The 22,407-nt window shown below is 34.4% G+C and overlaps 1 protein-coding gene across 4 annotated transcripts in view; it reads right to left on the bottom strand.

Moving 5' to 3' along the window:
- Positions 1 to 22,407, bottom strand: part of ADGB (androglobin) — a 222,578-nt gene that overhangs the window by 111,860 nt on the left and 88,311 nt on the right. For all 4 annotated transcript variants that reach the window (XM_074397308.1, XM_074397309.1, XM_074397307.1 and 1 more), the window contains 4 exons: positions 17,063 to 17,157; positions 11,912 to 12,086; positions 10,029 to 10,119; positions 1,358 to 1,487 (listed from right to left, as the gene is read on the bottom strand). In XM_074397308.1, the coding sequence (XP_074253409.1) occupies positions 1,358 to 1,487; positions 10,029 to 10,119; positions 11,912 to 12,086; positions 17,063 to 17,157 (491 nt within the window). The remainder of the gene's footprint in view (positions 1 to 1,357; positions 1,488 to 10,028; positions 10,120 to 11,911; positions 12,087 to 17,062; positions 17,158 to 22,407) is intronic.

Here is a 22,407-nt window from a genome sequence, read left to right on the forward strand (position 1 = left end):
AGTTATTTATATCTCTCTACTCAAGGTCATCTCCAAGGCCTGATTTTTCAAATTCGAAAAATTGCAACCTCAGGCATAAGTGGGTTAATATGTTAATAAATTATGCATTTATAATAAAATAACATTTTATATCCACCACATTAGCAAACATCATACAGTACTAAATGCTGTCCTAATGAAAACTCTAGGTGTTGACTGGCATGGGTATTACTACACCCATTCGTAAAATGGTTTGGCATTTTATTGTAAGGTCAAGCAGCTGAAGACTCCTAGATTCATATCCTAGAACAGGTCTTCCTAATCTGGTATCCAGTGCAGCTCATAGTTAAATATCTAATGTGGATAGTTAGAAAGATATTACACGTTTGACTGACACCATTTTTTTTTTTTCTATTTTCAATTTGTCAATGTAGGCAAGTAGTCACAATGTTGAGCTTTTCCAAAAAAAGTGACCCTTTCCACAAAATGTCACAGTATTTTACATTGTATTATAGTTGTTTTAAATATCTTACAAAAGTATGTAAGCTGATTACTACTTTGAAATTACAGCAGGTATTAGACCTACTGCTGTATTTCATGTGGTCCTATTTTTCTGTCTACAGATATTCCTTTGACTTATACAGCTAGGCAACTATAGCAACTATGCTTAGTAGTCATTCACCCACCAAATAGTGAAGTTGTATGTTCTCTCAGAGAGTTAATTATATTACTTTCTACTGTTCTTTATCAACAATTCGCAGTTAATTAAAACAGAAAAAGACAAGTTGTTTCCAAAGTGTTAAAGTTTAAAAAAAATGTTAAGGGGAGCCATAGCACATAAAAGGTATGAACCCTAAAACTAAAGAAACTCTTGTACATGTTTCTAGCAGACATACCAAGGGACATTTGAGAAAAATCATGGTACCACTGCTTACAATAGTAAGAAATAAGAAGCAACGAATATAGCCACTAACACTGTGACAGACTAAAAACCATTTGTAGCATAATTTCATACAATAAATACCACTGATTAGTGAAATGAACTGAGACATGAAACAAAAGAGAGGAATCTCACAAACAAGATGTTAAGTCATAATTGGCAAAATGAGAAAAGTATGAAGTTATTTAATACCATAATCTGAGTGGCAGATAGAAAATGCAACCAAGAAGAAACACACAGGAGACTTCTATAGCTGATGACTATTCCATTTTCTAACCTAGGTGATAGATACATACGATATTTATTTTAATACTATTCTTTATACTGTTCAGATCCATATTATATATTCTTTTGTGTGTATAGTATGTTTCACAATTTAAGGGAAAAAAAATCTTATATCATTCAGAGTTGGCCAATAGTTAAGAGTAACATAGTTACCTGAGATATGGCTTTCGTTATTTGACTGAAGTCTGTCTGGCTATGCGTTGCAGTTTCATCAGTCTCACTGACGGAAGGTAAACCAGATCCTGGGGTTATTCCTTTCTTAATTAAGGAGCGCACATAATGCCTAACAAGAAAACAAGACCCCAGACTTCCATTATTTTGATCTTTTGTTTAAAGTTACTACTAAATAACTGCATTTTTGTCAACAATAGAAAGTTTCTGATTGTGTTCTATTTGTCATTCTCATTCTTTTACAACCAGTAATTTTTTTTACTTCATGTTAAAACATTGAATAACTTTCTATGCGATTAAAAATATTGTATGTCAGCCAACAAATTGTTGTAAAACAATTCTAGAACACGACGTGTTTTAAAGCTTTGGTGCTCATCTTTGGATTTTCATGATCAAAACAGAAATTTGACATTTGCAATTGATTTTTTTAAGTATCAGAGTGATGTATCAGTAAAATAAAACTAAGAATCAGAAATTTAGTTATGAGACCTGAGTACTTAAGTGTATAACTGTTACATTCATACCAGCTACCTAAGCATATAGTCTTTCAAGTAATTGCTGATATGACTCCAAATTGCTCTTGCCATAGATAGAATTTTATAGGTACGATAAAGACATCTTTGATAGTATATGCATTTTTAAGTACATGTGTTTCAAATATGAAATTAAGTTCCATGTACATAGACTTCATCAACTTGGACTTTTTTTTTTCTCCAGTTAGGGTTCTGTGAAAATTCACTTCTAATTAAACTTTGCTGATTTAGACAAAACTGCCACTAGAGGGTAGCACAAACTTGCTTGTGAGTTGCCAATTCTACCAGGCATGGCCAGGAGTCAAGAATGGGTGAACCTGGAGCGTTGCTACGGTGACAGTGCTCCTAAGGTAGAACGTTGTGATAGCAGTCACTTGCAAAGGCTCGCTATAAAACAGGCTTGCTCTTATGTTGACCTGAAAACTACTCAGCACAGCATGACAAGGGGCATGTCTATCACATAGGATGAAATGCCATTGACCTATCTCTGATTTGTCTCTGTCAGAAAAGGTGACTATGTAAATGAATTCATACCAGATTCAAGTGGTGAACAGATTAGTTGAATCCAATCAGGTGATGAAGTCACCTGTATTCGGGTATTAGAATTTCATATACTTTAATCAAGTAATACAGAGGAAAGGAGATAAAAGAAAAACATAAGTAACTCAAGGAATTTAGATTATGAAACTAACCCATTCGGGGTCCCTATTGGCATAGAGATTCTAAAAGGCTAGCTATGACTATTGAAATTGTAGGAAAATTTGTCCTTGAGGTCTGCAGTTCTATTTTGTATAACTCACAAAATCCCAGATTTATATGCAAATCAATTAGCTGACAGATGATAATTATTTTGAATGGCAAAATCATCTTAGTGTGGTGGTTAAGTTTAGGTGCCATCTTGACTGGCTTGAGGGCTGCCTAGGTGTCTGGTAAAGCATTATTTCTGGGTGTGTCTGTGAGAGTGCCTCCAGAGGAGATTGGCATGTGACTCAGTGGATTGAGAGAAGATCCACCCTCAAGGGAGAGGATGCCATCAAATTAGCTGGGGGCCTGGGTAGAACAAACAGGCAGAGGAGAAGTGAATTGGCTTTCTCTCCTGGAGCTGGGACGTCCTTCTTCGCCTGCCCTTAGCCATCAAAAGTCCAGGGCTTCTGACCTTTGGACTCTAGGACCAGCAGCAAACAATTCCCTGGTTTCTCAGACCTTTGTCTTCAGACTTGAGAGTTACACCATCAGCTTCCTTAGTTCTAAGGCCTTTAGACTAGGACTGAACTACACACTACTGACCTCCAGCTTGCAGACAGCCTGTCTTGAGTCTTTTCAGCTTCCGTAACTAGTGAGCCACTTCCTCTAATGACGCCTCCTCTCATATATCTTTATTTATATCTTTATCTTTGTGTCAATGTCTATATTCCTCATTCATTTGGTATCTCTGGAGAACTGACTAAAACAATGAGTAGCCTTAAGCATAACTTTAATCAGAAATCATGAAGCATTAACATGTTTGTGTTAAGTTTAGAAAAATTCTGTGTGTGACTAAATGTGTTCCTCCAAAATTCAGACGTTGAAACGTAATCCCCAGTGTGATGGTATTTGGAGGAAGAGCCTTTGATTAGGTCATGACGGTAGAGCTCTCATGACTGGCATTAGAACCCTTACAAAAGGGATCAAAGAGAGATCTTTTGCCCTTTCCACCCTGTGAGGCCATAGAGAAAAATGAAGCCATCTGATAGATGGCTTTGATAAAGGGAGCCCATACCAGACACCAAATCTGCCAGTGCCTTGATCTTGGACTCCCAGACTTCAGAACTGTGACAAATGAATTTCTGTTGTTTACAAGTCACCCAGTCTATGGTATTTTTGTTATAGCAGCCCAAACAGACTAAGATATGATGTGTGGGTTTTTATAATATGTGAAAGAATTTAGCATGTTACATAATATACAAATTAGGCCTTTAAATGTATAGCTTACTGTTTCATTTTAGTTATATGCTTAAGTTGACAGGTATAGGAGAAATTTGGTTTGTAAACACTAATAGTATGTATAGGAACATTTAAATTTCTACAAATACATGATTTTGATTATTTGACTTTTTGTAGTGTTTAAATACTTGAGAAGACTTTTTTTGTTATCATTTTTGGCTTTTAAAGTGCTTGAAGAGAAAAACTAGTAAAGTAAATGCAACGTAAAATATTTAAATAAATTTAGTGAATTAGTTTAAGTTTTGATAGAGATTACTACATTGATTTATTAGAAATTATAACGCAAATTATATGCTGGGCATGGTGGAACACGCCTGTCATCCCCACTACTCGGAAGGCTGAGGCCAGAGGCACCACTTGAACTCAGGAATTGGAGATCAGCCACGTAACATAACAAGACCCCATCTCTAAAAACAAATCAAAACAAAAACCCAAAGCTCGAGGAAAAAATTATTTATTAAATAAAATTATTTATTTATTATTTTGAAACAATAAAATTTTAAAACTAAAGTAGCAGGAAATCATCTTTAGATTTATTAATTTCTAACAATAAAAAAAATTTTAAAGTCACAGAAAATGGTCTTTTCTGGTTATAATGCTGTCCCAAATGGCTTGACATTGACAACTGCCACCATTTGTCTGGTAGTGCTGCATAGCGCCCCCTCCCCACCCACTTTTCAATGTTCAATTTTCGATGCATAGAACTGACAAAGCTTTAAAGGTAAAATATTTGAAGAATAATTCTGGTATTGTAAAATTAAGTAGAATAAAGAAAGTGTAAATTAACTACCTGTGATGTGAAGAGTATCTAAAAGTAGGAAATTACAATGAACTATGTAAGATCTAAATTTTGACTGCTTTTCTCTCATCAGCTTATATTTCTATCATAGATTATAGTACATCCAAGAGAAGGCTAAAGCCATATCTAATGGCCATTATATATGTGACCAATGGTACCATTCAATAATTTTAATAAAGATTTGTTGAAACTTAAAATACACGTTTAAAAGTTCTTAAACAATGAATGTACACTTTCTGAAATATCACAAAGTAAACACGGTCATATCACCATTATTCCAATCAAGTGTTTTTCCTATTACTAGCAATCCATAAACCCTGCCAGAGACATGTCCTCATCACAGTCAGCTCTCCTCACCACAGATAACCACATCAGTTACTTCTAACACCATATATTGCTTTTTAAAATTTTTCTTTTCTTACTGTATATTATTAAGATAACCGAAAACTAACCATGTACTTTTTGTACCAGACTTCTTTGGTCTGAATTGTGTGTGTGTGTGTGTGTGTGTGTGTGTGTGTGTGTGATATTCATCCATATTACTTTGTATAGCAGTATTTATTTCACTTTTATTGCATTACATTATTGCATTATATTTGTCTTTGATTTTACTATGATGTGTCTAGCTGCAGTTTCCTTTGTATTTGTATTACTTAGTGTTTTTAGGATTTCCTGAATCTTGACTTAAATGTTTCCTTATGGGATTCTTTTGGCCATTAAGATTTGATTTTTTAATTATTTTCAAATCTACATTCTACTTCTGAGAACCACTGGCAAGTACATTGGTCATTTTCAGCACGTCCCATATGTCTTGACTATACTATTTTCCCATTTTTTTTTTTTTTGTCTCCCTTCTTTAGTCTGGGTATTATCTTCTAATCTATTTTCAATTTTGCTTATTCTCTAATTTAGTCTGTATCTAATGTGTTCTTAGCACGAGTTCTGGGTCTCAGCCATTATACTCCTTGCTTCTAGAATTTCTATTTTATTTTTAAACCACTTTATATACTTTCTTTTTTGTATTTTCACTCTATTGAAGGATAATTGAAGTACAATTAACTGTACAAATTCAAAGTGTAAATTTGCTAGTTTTTGATACATGTGTATAACCATGTATTAGCCACCTATTGCTACATTAAAAATTACCACAATTACAGTGGCAGCCATCATACCCTGCACTCATATCATCCAATACAACAGTTACTGCTATTTGTAAACTTCTTGGTGACTTCCGATTCAATAAAAACTTCAGACCCAACTTCACAGTCTTTCTTTCTATCCCTACGTTCATGTTCAAATACTAGTGAATTTGGGTTCCTCTTCCTCCTCCTTCCTTGTCTTCATTGTTCTTTATTGTTTTTGCTGTTGTATTTAGTCTCTTTTTTTTTTCCCTAAGAGTGACACACCTGGTTTTTCACCCTTCTATGACAATCATTTAATTGTAATGCAATTACCTGGTAATAACCGAAAATATTCATCAGTGCTAATGACTGAAATAGATAAGATGCTTTTTTTGGTTGTTTTTCTAAAACAGTAGCCAAATCTATGAAGCCAGACAGATTTTCCCATCAGCATAATTACTAGAAACACGAAAAACATTAGAGGACTTCTAAATATTAAATACACCAAGCCTTTCTGGCTCTCTTCTGTCTCCGTACAGTATCGCAATTTCTTATCACCACCTTTAATCTCTCACCAGCTTGCCCTCCTATGCTGTCTACTCCTTTTAGGAACATAATCTGAGCAGGTGTGACATCTCACCAAAGCAGTAAAACTGACAATGTAAAAGAGGAAAGTGAGGGCATTTTTCAATAGTATCTTTGTTTTAAATATCACTTTATTTTTACAGTCAGAATTTTCATTGATTAATTAATGAATACATTTTACCCTCATAAAAACAATAGTGCCCTTGCTAGTTAATCCTCTATGTCCCCTCAATCCTTTATTTAATCATCTTTGGAACAAGAGGGCTCATTTAATTTATTTTTTTAAGTTTATGATGCTAAAGAACATGTTAAGTAGGTCTTATTTTGACCAATTTACTATAAAAGGGAACTTAAGAATTATTGCTTTTGTATAATCACTGCAATGATACAAATTTTAGTACATGTGACATGAAAGCACACATTTTTATTTATGAAATAAAATTGATTTAAAAGGTTGAAATGTTTTAACTATCGTATTAGGACAATTATATTCAATTGTTCTTCTTAATAGGCCAAATAAAATGCCATTTATTTATGTTGTATTACATAAATGAATGATCTTTTCTCATTTTAGTCTATGAATAGAAATACAGGTTAAAATAATAAAAACTAAAAATAATATAATAATCCTGTTATAGAAAAATGCTACAATTATGGGAAGGTCACTTGTTCATTCCCTTTAATATTTAGAAGAAACTTATGCAATGATGAAAATGTTTACTTAGAACATTTGACTACTGAGAACTTAAAATGTGGTTAATTCAAGTAAGGGAATTAATTTGTAATTTTATATAATACCTCTGCCTCCTGAGTTCAAGTGATTCTCCGGCCTCAGCCTCCAGAGTAGCTGGGATTACAGGTGCCTGCCACCACGCCCAGTTAATTTTTGTATTTTTAATAGAGATGGGGTTTCACCATGTTGGCCAGGCTGGTCACGAAATCCTGACCTCGTGATCTGCCTGCCTCAGCCTCCCAAAATGCTGAGATTACAGTGTGAGTCACTGTGCCCAGCCAATATTAATTAACTTAAAAAAGGTATATAGCCACAAGTGCCTAGTGCCTAACGTACAGGAAAGAACATAATTTAAAATACTGAATAACTTAGGCACTTCGAAGTATTTTCAGTTCAATTAATATTTACTAAACACCTATTATTTCCAAGGTAATATTTTAAATATCTGTTATAATGTAGATATAAAGCCCATATAGTAACCCTTAATGTCTTCATTATAAGTATATATAAGCCAACATTAACTAATTCTAAAAATTTGGTGATGTTGCTCATTACACCCAGAAAATTAGAGACAAATTTGGAGAAGGGAAGGCTATTGGAAGCAGACAATATTAAGAATTGATAAGGAAATCATTAGTACTATGAAAGCAAAATTAAAACTGCAACTAAGCCAATCACTGACACAAAACTCCGGAAAAGCCAGTAGTCTCAGGACACGGAATATTAGGGTAATGGTTCCTCAAAGTCCTTGAGGTCCCTCTGTTAGAAGAAGACAGAATAGTAATAATACTAAGTATGATTGATCAGGGAGGCAAGCATATCTTTGAGTATGCTCTACTTAAGAAAGAAAGACATTATTTAATATATTAATAATGTGTGTATTACAAGTAGTTAACATAGCACAAATTTTGACTAAATTAGTGATACTGTTGATAACGTTTCATTTCATTTCTATTATATTGCAGTATCAGTTAGGACAGCTTATGTCCAAGTGACAGAAGCCTAATTCATAGTAGCTTTATCAGGAATAGAAATTCCATTGTCTTTCAAAACTGAAATATACAGTGGGACTGGAAAATAACTTTCACAAGATTCTTTTACACATCGAGAAACCTAATGATCAGAAAATGCAGTGGTGCATATATAAATGTTGTCAAATATTTGAAGATTTTTCATGTAAATAGGGAATAGAAAAAGCTGAAACATACTACTTTACAGCTTTACATATTATTTCTTTTAGGGGAAGAACTGGATTCATTTACAAAACACACTGAGAGAATACTCTACTTGCTAGATGAAGAGAAAGGAAGGTGCTATGGTCTGAAAGTGTGTATACGCCTCCCCTATCAAATTCATATGTTGAGATATAAATTTGAACCCTGAAATAATGGTATTAAAAGGTGAGACCTTTGGGAGGTGACTCAATTAAGCCTGCATGCATAGCATTAGTGTCCTTGTAGAAGGAACCCCAGAGAGCCCATTCACCCCTTCCACTATGTGAGTACACAGTGAGAAGATGCCATGCATGAGGAAGCAGATCCTTGCCAGAAACTGATTCTGCTGGCACACAGATCTTGGACTTCCCAGCCTCTAGAAGTATGAGAGATACATTTTTGTTGTTGCTTACAAGCCACTGGTCTATGGTATTTTGTTATACTATCCCAAACAGTTTAAGATGAAAATTTGACACTAACAAGTTGGATTGCTGCTATAGAACTACCTGAAAGAGTGTATGCAGCTTTGGAACTGGGTACTAAATGCTGGAAGAGATTCGAGGTACATGCTGAAAAAAGCCTACATTGCCATGAGTGGACCTTTAAAGACGATTCTGGAAAGAGCCCACAAAGGAAAGACATGAGCTATAAAGAAAGCCTCAATCTTCTTAGAAAACACGTAAGTGTCAGTGAATTGAATTCTAGTAGAAATATGGATGGTAAAGGCCATTTTGATGAGGTCTCAAATGGAAATGAGGAACATGTTATTGGGAAAAGCCACCCTTGTTAGGCAAAGAATGTGGCTGAGCTGTCTTTGTGTTCTAGTGTTTTGCAGAAGGTAGAACTTGTGAGCGGTGAAATTAAATATTGGATTGAGGAAATTTCCAAGCCCAGTGTTGAAAGTGTGGCTTGGCTTCTCTTGATTCCTTATAGTAAAATGCTAGAAAAGAGAAATCGATTTGGACAATTTTCAGCCTATCCATACTGGGAAAAATGAGAAAGCCTATTTGAAAGAGAACCAAGGATGATATGGAAGCCACTTCCACACTTTCAGATGTTTATCACAGCCGCCCCCTACTTCTCTGTACCAAGGTCTCTATTTGTTTGCTTGGGCTGCCAAAACAAAATACCACAGGCTAGGCAGTTTCTATAGGAGAAATTTATTCTCTAACATTTCTGTGGACTGGAAGTCTGAGATCAGTCAGGGTGGGTGCCAACAGGATGTGTTTCTTATGAAGTCGAGAGAGAGAGAGAGAGAGAGAGAGAGAGAGAGAGAGAGAGAGAGACTCTGTTGTGTCTCTCCTCACAAGGTCACTAATCCTCTCAGACCAGTACCCCAGCCTTATCACTCATTTCACCTTAATTACTTTCTTAAAGGCCTTATCTCCAAATGCAGCCACATTGGTGAGTCAGAACTTTAACCTATGAATCTGTTGGTCATACAACATTCAGTTCATATCACATACAAAAAATTAACAAATACTATTTGTTAATTAAGTGGATTAGTGTAATTACAAGTCATAAAAATTCAAGGAAATATCCTTTTAAAGGTTTTACATATATTTGGGCTTATTTTTCAGTTAATATTCTTCAAAATTCTTGCATTTGGTGTTATTTTTAACCAGACACATCACGAAATATTTACTAACAAGACGCATTGGTGAGGAAGAATGTTATATACTTACGTTTCTGTTGGAATTGTAAATGGAGTCATTCTATAATTCAAAAATGGACTTGAAATCTCAAGGAACTGGTCAGGCTTCTTTACTATTAACTCTAAAAAGTAGTAGCATTAGAAAGTATGATGTACATCTTAAAAAATTTTCAGGATTGTATGCAGAATTTAACACAATACAGTACTGGTTAGATTAACTATTTACTCAGAAAACTTCAATAGAGTGAAATAAGAATATACAACCATACATAAAGTTTTTATTGAAAGAATTTATAGATATTTCCACTATTCAGTTTCTTTTGTCTACTCTTCAATTTCTTTTCAGAGTATGTGAAACAATTAAGTCTCATGGGAGAAAGTTAGCAATGTCTTATAGAATTATTACTTGGCATTTGCTGCTATTTCAAGTACAGGAATGAATTTCCATAAAAGTCTTTTACTAAAAGAAGTGTTCCTTTATTTAACCTCTGTGACACAATTGCTTAGGATATGAAGAAGAAACGTGAAGTAACATATGAATACGGCAGTGGAAGAACAAAAACTATAGCAAAGTAAAGATCATGAGATAAAAAGAAAGCAGCAGGTAAGAGGTTTTGTGGATATTCTTAAAGAAGCCTGAGGCTGATCTAGAGGAAATAAATTTGCAGTGAATAAAGGACACAGCACACACATTACCATAGTGAACAATGAAATTCAACATTAGGGGTGATTATTAGGGAAAAAAAGAGACTATAGTATGGAATACATAAATTTTCTTTGACTGTTCTATGCCTATTTTCTGTTAATTTTCAATTTAGAAAGAAACTTCCATGAAGAGCCTCTAGGTAGGATACTGACATTACAGCATCCTACCAATTGTTAAATTTTTAACCCCAGTGTATTAAAGAATGTTTACTCACATAGAATCACACAGCAATCAGTAGCAAAATAAGAAGTTACCTATGTGTTCACTATTCTTCTTTTCCTTCAACTATTCCTTGATGCCCTGAATCAGGCATTCCCAAACTACGGCCCGCCCCCGAGGCCATTTATCCAAACCCCCGCCGCACTTCAGGAAGGGGCACCTCTTTCATTGGTGGTCAGTGAGAGGAGCACAGTATGTGGCGGCCCTCCAACGGTCTGAGGGACAGTGAACTGGCCCCCTGTGTAAAAAGTCTGGGGACGCCTGCAGCCTGAATGAATAACTGTTTTAAGATGCTTTGTGAATTTAACAAAAATATAGCATTTAAAAATAAAGGATTTGTTTTCTTTTCAAGCATTAAATGGATGCTAGCCTTTGGTTCAAGAAACAATAAAGGAAAGGATGGAAGGAAGGAAGGGAGGAAGAGAAGAAAGAAGGGAGAGAGGGAGGAAGGGAAGAAAGAAGGGAGGAGGAAGGGAAGGAAGGAGGAAGGAAGGAAGAAGAGAAGGAGGGAAAGAAGGAAGGAGGGAGGGAAGGAAGGAAGGAAAGAGGGAGGGAGGGAAGGGGGGAAGGAAGGAAAGAGGGAAGAAAGGAAAGAGGGAAGGAGGGAGGGAAGGAAGGAAGGAGGGAGGGAAGGAAGGAAGGAAGGACGGAAGGAAGGAAGGAAGGACGGAAAACCAGGAAGTGTTTGTAAGCACAAAAGCAGATGCACTTTGCTACAAACTACTTTTCTATCACACTAATAATAACAATGTCATCACTCAAAGAATGACCTTGATATATGTGGTCAAGTCAGACATTAACCAAACTTCTCAGCTTCTGAGATGTGAAGAATTAATCCTTTAAAGACATAAAATTTTGGCATAAAATTAAAGGTAGGTTTTAGAAGCAATGTTGGGTGGTTTACCCTGACATGCATCTTTCACCGCAAATGAAACTGCTAGGCTTTCAACACATTAATTAGAAGGATTTGAAGACAACGTGATACATACCTTGAGCTTCATCTGTTATAACAGTTTCCTTTTTTGGACGAATGAGTTTCCAGGGAGGTACAGGAGGTGGTTTTGGTGGTGCTACCAGAGGACAAGACCTACTTCTAGTCACCAGCACAGGATGGCTATAGATGTGGGAAAGCCCATATTCTCTAAGTTTCTCAGCAGAATCTGCCTAAGAGATGGAAAGTAGATTGAAAAGCATTCTCCTCCATTTAAAATAATACTTTTCCCAATATAAAAATAATATCACCAACAAAGCAATATCGTGGTAATAAGAAAAAAAAATCACCCAAAATCTCTACCTCTCTTGATATAAGCATGGCTATCATTTGTATTTCTTTCCATCTTTTAAATTTTCTAGAGCCCTGTTCCTTTATTTAAAAAATGGGAGACTGGAACTAGAAGACACTTTTCAGTTCTAAAAGTTCAATATTCTACGAGACTGTACAAAATCTTAGCACATCAGTTTTAGTCCAAAATTAATCAGCCATTATTTTTTACAGGTTAATGCTTTAACACTAGTGCTTAATATGTAAACAAAAAGTAAACTAGCCATTGCTACCTAATTTTTTGAAGGCTCCTTTCTTGAATGTGTTCAGCTCAATAAAGCAGTAAGTGGCTGTCTATGCCCTCCTCCCATGATGACATGTGGCAATGGAGGAATTCAGAAAACAGCAGGGGATAGAGGCTGCCCTTTGTCCTGCCAAATAAAGGAGTTGCCCAGGCAGATGTTTCCCATATTCTAATGTTAGGTCTCATGAAGCCAATCTGCTTTGGAATAATTCAGAATAATACCTAAGTAGAACTTATGTTACTGATTTATGCCTGAACCATGCCAAAAGAAATAAAAAAGTATGTGAATGTTAAAGTGATACACACTATAGCGAAATTCTGACTTTCGCATTTAAAGTAAAATAAAATGAAATATTAACTACATTAAAATCAATTTTGAGCGATTTTATCAATAACTATTTTTCTTCCTCGTTATGTTTTCTCAATGATTTCCATGCAGTAGCCACAATCCAGACTGTAAATTTACAAAACAGACACTTAAATTAGAAACAGAGACACACTTATCAGCCTCTTTCAAATTATTACTTTGAGTGGAAACTGCCTTGCTCTCGTGACTGTGCTGCAGAGCTTAATCTTCGCTGAGGTGGGAGATCCCTGAGACAGGAAATTCTTCCCAAGGTCAGGATAATAATTTTAAGAAGGCATTAATCAGTGCACTAGTGAGTCCAGCAAAGTGGTTTAAAGTATTATAAATATTCAAAATACAGAGAAAAGGGAAGTGACGGTTTTTAAAAGTCATCATATTAAGAAGTGGAGGAAACTGTCATTTTCTCTTTATCCCTTTTGAATATCTAGCAACTTACTAAAAAAAATCAGAAAACTTTGGAATTATGTCTTAGAAGGTCTTTAAAAAAACTTTTCCATAGTTGTTCTAAAATCTAAACATTTTCCTACAACTTGAACCCTGTCAGGTTTTTAAAGTTTCCATTAGTCAATTATTTTCCATGAGTCAATTATTTTCAACACTTGAAAATAATTCTTTCAATGGAAAGACAATGCCTCAGTATAGCAGTTATCAAAGGTGAATTACTGTAAAAGTTACATTTGAATAATATCCAAAATAGAAGTCAAACTCAAAGTGGTATTACAAGTTGAATAAGTTCCAGATATTTTAGTAGTCATAATTTTTGGTCTGCATATGTTAATTTCTTCCTGCCATTGCAAACAATTTTCATCTAAAAAAGAAAGCTTTTTTTTTTTTTTAAACTGTAGAGCATTAGAAAATAAAATGATTTAAAACATTTAGAAATGTAAAGGACTGGTCCAAATAATAAATTCCAGTATTAGCACCTATTTATAATTTGAATAACCTGCCAAAGTATTAACATGATTTTAGCACAAGAAATTTAAATACAACAATTCTTCTTTGTACTTAATATTATCTTCAATGTATTTACACAATACTGCTGATTCATGTAAAGTAATGCTATTAATTATAGTTATAGTTTGACGCTAAGAAAGTTTGTTAAAGGATTTCAAAGTTCCTTGGGTTACAATTAGGGGAAGAGAGAGATTTATAACAGTGCCTGAAACACTGAGTTTTTCATAGACACTCAATATACATTTGCTGCATAATTCAGTAAAACTCAAATTAGAAGTTTCCTTTCCTAAGACCCTTTCACTCTTTTTACTCCATCTTATTTCAAACATTCTAAAAGATGCAAGGGTTGGATTTGGGCAGGTGAAGGAGCCTTTATTTAAACTCCCATATCTAATTAAAACTAAAACCATTTAGAATACCCCAGAGGAGGAAGAAGTTGGATCATGCAGGGTAATTATAACATCTTCCTCCTTCCCAAGTTTTGTTCTTGATTTTCTTGTATTTTTTACCACTTCTTTAAATAAATGTAAGTTCGTGGCTTTATTTTACCAGCTGATCTCACTGTCTTTGAGGCTGTAACTTTTAGCAATGAACTCCATTTAACAAAATTTCATTAAGACAGAAATTTTTCCAATAGGTATATTGTTAAGATATTGTATCTCTATTATATTCTGATATTTACCAGGGAGACCAGATCACCCTCACCGAATGTTAATCTAAAAAAATGAGCAGGCAAGACAGGAAGACGATAACACACTAGTCAGTTCATTACAACCTTGGAAGTCACTTATTTACTGTTATAGACAATGGGCTAATTCCAGAACCTCTGGGCACCTTAAACCTTAAACCTCCCCAAAAGGAGGATTTATAAAAATCTTTAAGCCTTGACTGTCACTCACACCTCAAGCTGCCTTTAAGTACTTTCCCCTTACAACCTCAATATCTAGTAGTTCCTTGAACCCAGTGATCTCCTTCATCTCCACACTTTCCAACATAAGATTCTCTCTCCTTTGAACACACTTTATCCCATCTGGTTGCCTAACTTCTTCGGTCTCAGCTTAAACAGTTCTTCCTTTGGGAGGACTTCCCTGGCTACCTACCCATTAGAAAAAATGACATGTTTCCGTTATGTGTCTTTCATTCATTTAATCATATGTTCACTTGGTTACTCCTCCAACAAATACTAAATCATGTACACTTACAATGTGGCAGGCACCTTGTATGCCTTCTGTTCTATCTAAGTGTATTATTGCAATTCACTCAGTTGTCTGCCTTCCTCATTAGACTCTAAGTTTTGTGAGAACTTAGTCAATCTTGCTTATCATTGTATCTTCAGAACACAGCATATTGTTTAGCATATAATAGATAATTCAAAAATCTGTTGAATTAACCAATGAATAAACAGATATGAATTTTTAGTCTTTAATCTTAGTCTTTTAAATTAAAAACAAACAGTATTTAAATTTTAGTTTCTTGGTAGCACTACCAAAAGTTCAAAAGGATTATTTTGCATCCCATTTTTTAAATAATGCTTTTATCCTGTGCTTACATTTTGTGGTTTTAAAGGGGGTTTGAGTACTTCTCAGGCATGGGACTATGGCATGCCATAAACAATTGCTGGTATTCTTTTTTCTTTTCTTTTTTAATTTCTTCTAAAAAAGCCAACAGGATACATGTGCAGAATGTGCAAGTTTGTTAGCAGGTATATGTGTGCCATGGTGATCTGTTGCACCTATTGACTCATACTCTAAGTTCCCTCCTCTCAACCCCCACCCTACAACAGGCCCTGGTGTGTAATATTCCCCTCTCTGTGTCTATGTGTCCTCAATGTTCAACTCCCACTTATGAGCGAGAACATGCAGTGTTTGGTTTTCTGTTCCTGTGTTACTTTGCTGAGGATAATGGCTTCTGGCTTCAACCATGTCCCTACAAAGGACATGATTTCATTCCTTTTTGTGGCTGCATAGTATTCCACAGTGTATATGTACCACATTTTCTTTATCCTGTCTCTCATTGACGGCGCACTGCTGGTATTCTTCAGTAGTCCAATGAGTTAGAGCATTTACTCACTAGCATATCTGAGACAGCACCTAGGCCAGCAGCATGCAAAGAGGTTTAAAGAAAGGCAGGCATGAGATAGCCAGCCCTAATATTAGCAAGAGACTTGATTGGGAGAGGCTTTAGAAGTACATTTAGATTGCTGAATGTTGCTGGCATTAATATTCAGTCAAAATGCTGTTTCTGCTATTTAACCAAAGCTAATGTTTTCTAACTTTGGATTAAAAATAGTGAAACTGCCATATTCAGGATGGCACATTATCCTCTTATGATGTGAACACTGTAATATGGTAAAATTTTGCTAGAAGGAATTATTTTTATCTAAAAAAGTAGAGAAGAAAGAAAGGGAAGAAAAAGAAGAGGAAAAATGTTAGAAACATGCCCCCCAGGCATAATCTAAAGGGATAAATGTAATGCACATAGTAAAGCATAATAATCATTCAATTGGAATATTTATATTTCAAGCTAATTTCCATTCAAGTTTTAAAACTCAGCTCTTCCTAACCAACTAAATGAACATTCACATGTAATCATATTGCTACACCATGCAGTTGTATATTTTAATATAGTGACTTCACATGAAATCCTAATAATAAAATGTTAGATGTCTAGAGTCCCAGATAGGACTGGAATTCAAAAACCCCAAATGCAGTAGGGCATTTGTTTAAATAAATTGTATAATAACTTGATGGACTTTACTATTACAAGGAAAGGAGAAAAGTTGTTTCTCTTTCCAAGAACAATAGACTTCCTGTTTTCCTAATTGAATAACCTTTATTTTTTTTTCTTGCCTGATTGTCCTTGCCAGAAATTCCAATACTATGTTGAATAGGAATGGCATCCTTGTCTTGTTTTCAGTTTGTTTATGATTTTCACTGAAATACATAAATTCTATATAATCATTTTGTATATAATAGAAGGATCTATAAAATTAAATATGACTATATATTATTTTCTTTTCCTTTTTTAAAAATAATTACCCAAAGCTATTGCAATCATCTAAGATAATTTTGGATGTGTCAGATCCCTTAGGTCCAGTATCTAATTTTGAATATAAGGAAACTGACATCCATGGATAGAATTTTAAATTTTCATGTGGCTTCTACCACAGCAAGTAATCACACACACACACACACACACACACACACACACACACACACACACAATCATACTGTTTCCTAACCTTGAATGCTTACCATCTTCTCTAATGAAAATATCTTGTTTTCAAACAAATAGAGAGGAGTAAATGTTGCATATATGACCACATGAGGGGTCTGTACTGCAGAAGAACCTGGAAAACAAACATATATTATGTCATGAAAATTCTAGTCAAAATCTGTCTGTCAGTTGCTCATTCCAGATTGTTCAATTGCCTTAATGAACTTATCTTTGGCTAGTGAAAAATACATAAAGGATGTAAAATGAATTTTAAAAATGTTAAATCTCAAAGATGTATCTATTGTATAGCCTGTCTCATTCATTTTAAGTTCACAATATTCCTATTTAATAATTTAAGGCCTTATTATACCTCATGACCAAGAGTTATTATATAAATATACTCTAGTTATTAGTCAGTGTAGCACAGACTGGTCCACAAATGAGCATATTCAAAAGGAATCATTTTTAAATTGAAGCATTTCTTTGCTTTCACAGATAGAATCTTTATTCTGTATTGAACTTAAAGAAAGTCCAGGAGTTTCTATGCCATTTTGACATTTCAAAAAGAAAGAAGACATAAGTAAAATAAATATTTCCATGAAGATATAAGACATAAATAATTTAGTTTGAAATGTTTAATGCTGGTAGAATTTGCTTTTGAGCATTGATCATTTGTTTGTTATGTTTTTCTCATCCCTGAAATTACTTTATTTGACTATTTTATTCAGTATTTTTTGGTCCTGCAAGTATTTTGGACAAATAAATATAGAAGTCCATTTATTTTTTGCCTCTTATTTTTAATTAAAAATTTTATTTTATTTTTTTACAAACTTATGTATGGACATTAACTATATTTGATACTATGTTTACAAAAGAATAGTGTCTTTAAGACCACAAAATATAAATTAGTTGTCAGCTGAGTATATCTCTAGAATGGAGATATGAAAATCTTCCAAACTTACAGAAGCAGACTTTCACATTTCAGAATTGAAATTTGTACATTTCTCATACACCTTGCCAACACATATTGATTGCTTTTTCCTACATTACTCATTTATCTATGCTACATTTGTTTGATGATCTTAGTTATCATCTAATGTCCACGTATGCTGTCTCCCCAACTAACTTTTAAGGTGTTTGTCTGCAGAGGCTGAGTTAATAATTCAATTTACTCCATGTGGAGTACAAGGTACTGTGTATTGTGTGATACCTTGTATGAAATAGTATATTTATAAATATGACTAATGATCTTAAGTTTAAGGATGCAGCAAAATCATTATTCCTTTTAAAATAAATGACTGTTAATGAATATACTTTGCATGCACTCCTATCATCAGATAAAACCATTTGAGATACCCACATTGATCAGAATGGTCCTCAGCAGTGACCAGTAATTTACAGTCCAGTTATTCTTCTCTCTGATCAATCTAATCAAAGCCTTCCAATAAGTCCTCTAATCAAAAGAAAGATTGAGAAAAGTCTTTAGGCATCAGCTGAGAATTGAAGGCTAGTTATGGAGAAGAAGTTCCTGACAGTGATGACTGCGAAATGTTAAAATGGATACAATTTTAAAAATCAGTGTTTTATCTATCTGCAGAACTTTCTACTCAAGAAAGAGGGTGAGATCAAATGTACTTTCTAGGTTCAAGATTAAGCAGCTGGCTCTCTACACCTTAGGAAAGTATGAAGCATGAGAGACGGAGGAAAGAAGAGTGAGGGCTCCTCTCTGAGCCTGGCTACTGAGCAGGATAGGGCTTCTTTACAAAAGTCAGCTGAGTTTCCAGATGTTAAACATACACCCTATATAATGTTTGATCAAATATCTGGGCACCCCATAGCTCATTCAAGTTGATCCATTTCACTAACTCATTTCTAAATCTTGTTTTAAAAATCACAAAGTGTAAAAGTATTTTGGTCTAAATTATATCCCACATTTGTACGTCATGCATTTGAAATTTTTATGTCTTTCCTAAAGTTTTCTACAGCTTAATATTTAATATTATCACATTAACTGCTTTGTCCTTGATCTTTAGTAAGTCTTTTGAACTTTATATTATAATATTAAAACTAAAGTTTGGGACACAAGTGTTTTGAAAAAAAAGTTATCCTTTACTTGATAGAATTATATGATAAAATATATGGAAACTTGGGCATTCCAGGTGGGGTCTTAGAAAAAAATAACATTAGAAACTTGGAGTAAAGAATGTGGTATTGAAATAGTATGGAAATAATGTTGATGACAAAAAAAATTGCTCCAAATTATAGGATAGTCACACATTTTACATGGGATTGTAATATTTAAGGTTGAAATATGAAAAAAATAACACCAGTGTTTAGTCAAGGGTTTAAATATTTAATAAGTGGTATAGTATGAACACAGATTAATTAGACTAGAAGCTGATTATAACTACTGGTATCACTATACTGGTGCTATTAGCTAAATATCAATCTGTAAAATCTGGATAGGAATGTGCTATTAAATAGAGATTTTCAAACTAAGTTTTATACATCTTATAAATGAGATTCAGAGGCCCAGGAACAAAGTGAAGGATCATATAAAACACTACAGATTTGTGTGCACACTAACTGCTTTTGTCTGTTTTTTTTTTTTTTTTTTTTTTTTTTTTTAATTGCTAAAACAAAACATCTGAGACTGGGTAACTTATAAAGAACAGAGTTTTATTTCCCTGCAGTTCTGGAGGCTGTGAAGTCCAAGATCAAGTTGCTGGCAGCTGGTGAAGAACTATTTTGCTATTATCCTATGGCCAAATAAGCATGTCATCTTATAGCCAAACTCCCCTTTTATAACAAGCCCACTCCCAGGATACCTAACCACTCCCATGATAATGGCATTAATCCATTCACTCTGTCTTCACAGCCTAATCACCTCTCATTAGGCCCCACCTCCCAAGACAGTTGCATTGGGGATCAAAATTCTAGCACATGGACTTTTGAATATACATTCAACCCAGGGTACAAAGTATTTGGGGAAAAAAAGAGAAGGTTCACAATTTTCGTAAGGTTTTCAAAAAAGTTCATTATCCAAGAAAAGATATGAATTATTTGTAGAGGGTCTAAAGGGCCTTAGATAATGCCTATTTGTTCTATTATCTCTCTGTAAATATGTTGTATGATTCTGCAATATTAGAACACTCATAATGGTTTCTGGTTTTATTATATATGAATAAAAGTGCTTTTAGAAACTAATCTTAAAGGCAAATGTTTAAATCCAGGGGTTCTAGGATTTCTTTCAGTGAACTGTCAATGATACAAACCATGAATTTTCTTTATATTTCCAGCTGTAGTAACTTTGCATTGAATTAACACAGCTGGATAATAAAGTCTATCAATTGAGGAAGAAATTTAAGAAAAAAGTATACTCTTGAATGATAAAATTTAACATCCCAGTCTCTAAAACTGCTTTAAAATATTTTGTACAGCAATTATGACTCTTATGTGGTTTACAACTGCCATACTAATTATATGTATTTTATTGCCTAAAAGAAGCTTTTGCTACATTTGTATAATTTAAATGTTTTCTTTTACATGTGATACAGCTCTTTTTACTTTCTGTAAGCCTATTTCAGAAGACTGCTATAATATATGTACAATTACTTAAATATCACTTCTATCATTGATTTAATTTTATGTTAAACATTTACTGTATGCACCTATAAAAATTTCGGCCTGAAATACTGAGTCCCAATGAGATGAACCCCAAAACACTACAAACCCATAGGAAGCATTTGTTAAAGATTATTTCTGATTTTTTTTTTCAGATGTGGTATTTGTTAGTTAATTTAGAATAGTTAACCCTCAGTGAATTTCTACTCTGTGCTAAGGCCTAAATACTTTATCTGAGTCAGTTCACATAAACCCTATGAAATAAATTCTATTTTTAACAGCATTTTTCAGACAAGTGAACTGAGTTACTAGATTAATCTAGTAACATGTCAAGTGCACAGTTAAGAAGTGTGAAGTGTAAATTAATCAATAGTCTTTCTCACAATTATTTATTGCCTATTATTCTGTGTGGCAATATCTAAAGAGGACAATGACTAGAATGTTTTCTAGCCCACTTCCTACCAGAAAATGTTTGCAGGTCCAATATTTGATGCAAAGTGGAAAAGTAAAAGACTTTTTATACCAGGTTCATACTTTCTTAGTACAAGTTTTTTATACCAGGTTCATAATTTCTTAGTACAAATTTTTTTACAAATACATGTTAATGGGCTTCTAACCTATTTGTTTCAACAGTCCCACACGTCCATATTCTTTCTTGGGCATAATTCCCAAGGATAATTTCATTCTTTGCTTCTTTGCTTCATAGAGTCTACTTTGAAGATAGCCGAAACAAAGAGGTTGCAGTCTTAAGTCTTTGACACAACCAGGTGTGTTGTTGAAGTTTTACTGGAGTGTTTTAGACCATACTTGCATGGCTATAAATACTGGAGACTAGATAATTTATAAAGGAAAGAGGTTTAATTGGTTCACAGTTTGGCTGGGTGTACAGGAAGCATAGTGCTGGTATCTGCTTCTGGAGAGGCCTCAGGGAGCTTTTTACTCAGGGCATAAGGCAAAAGGGGGAGCAGGTGTCTCACATAGTGAGAATGGTAGCAAGTAAGAGAGTAGGGCAAGATGCTGCACAGTTTTAAATGGCCAGATCTTGCGAGAACACACTGTCATGAAGACAGCACAAAGCCATGACCCAAACAACTCCCACCAGGGTCCACCTTCAGCACTGGGGGTTACAATTCAACATGAGATTTGGGCAGCACAAATATGTAAAATATATCATGGACCTTTGTTGTTAAATACTTAGGTGTGGCCATGGAACTGCATTGTCTTCACTAGAATGAGACGAGAAGTGATGTATGATACAGTTTGTTTTTACTTCAAACTCCTTGTACCTGCAATCCTCCCAGCTCTTCTACTTGTCACTGGTGTAGAACTTTAGAATCCACATGTTAGAGTATAGGAGGCATAAAATGGAAGGAGCATGGGTTCTTAAACACCAGCCTTCTCTCCAAGTAATTATGGTCAGGAAGCAGCCTTCTTTCTCAATTTTGTATGTTCTGTGATCTTAAAAATTTTTCTATTTTTTCCCATTTATTTTGGAAAAACAGACAATTCTTCCCTGAACTCATTTCCTATTTGAAATATCTTGCTAACAGTAGATATTTCAAACAAACACTGCCTAGAATAGTAGACATTCGACCACTTATTTTAGAGACACAGGCTCACTGAGTACATGGCTCACTTCTAAGCTGTCACAGGTTCCAGTTTTACCAAATATTTTGCTGTGTTGTGAGGTAGAACTCCAGGTTTCCTCAAGCTTGAGATACTATTTCTTCACTGCCTTGTACTCTACTATTAAGGAAAC

The sequence above is a fragment of the Saimiri boliviensis genome, chromosome 4 (genome assembly GCF_048565385.1).
Source record: "Saimiri boliviensis isolate mSaiBol1 chromosome 4, mSaiBol1.pri, whole genome shotgun sequence".
Classification (NCBI taxonomy): Eukaryota; Metazoa; Chordata; class Mammalia; order Primates; family Cebidae; genus Saimiri; species Saimiri boliviensis.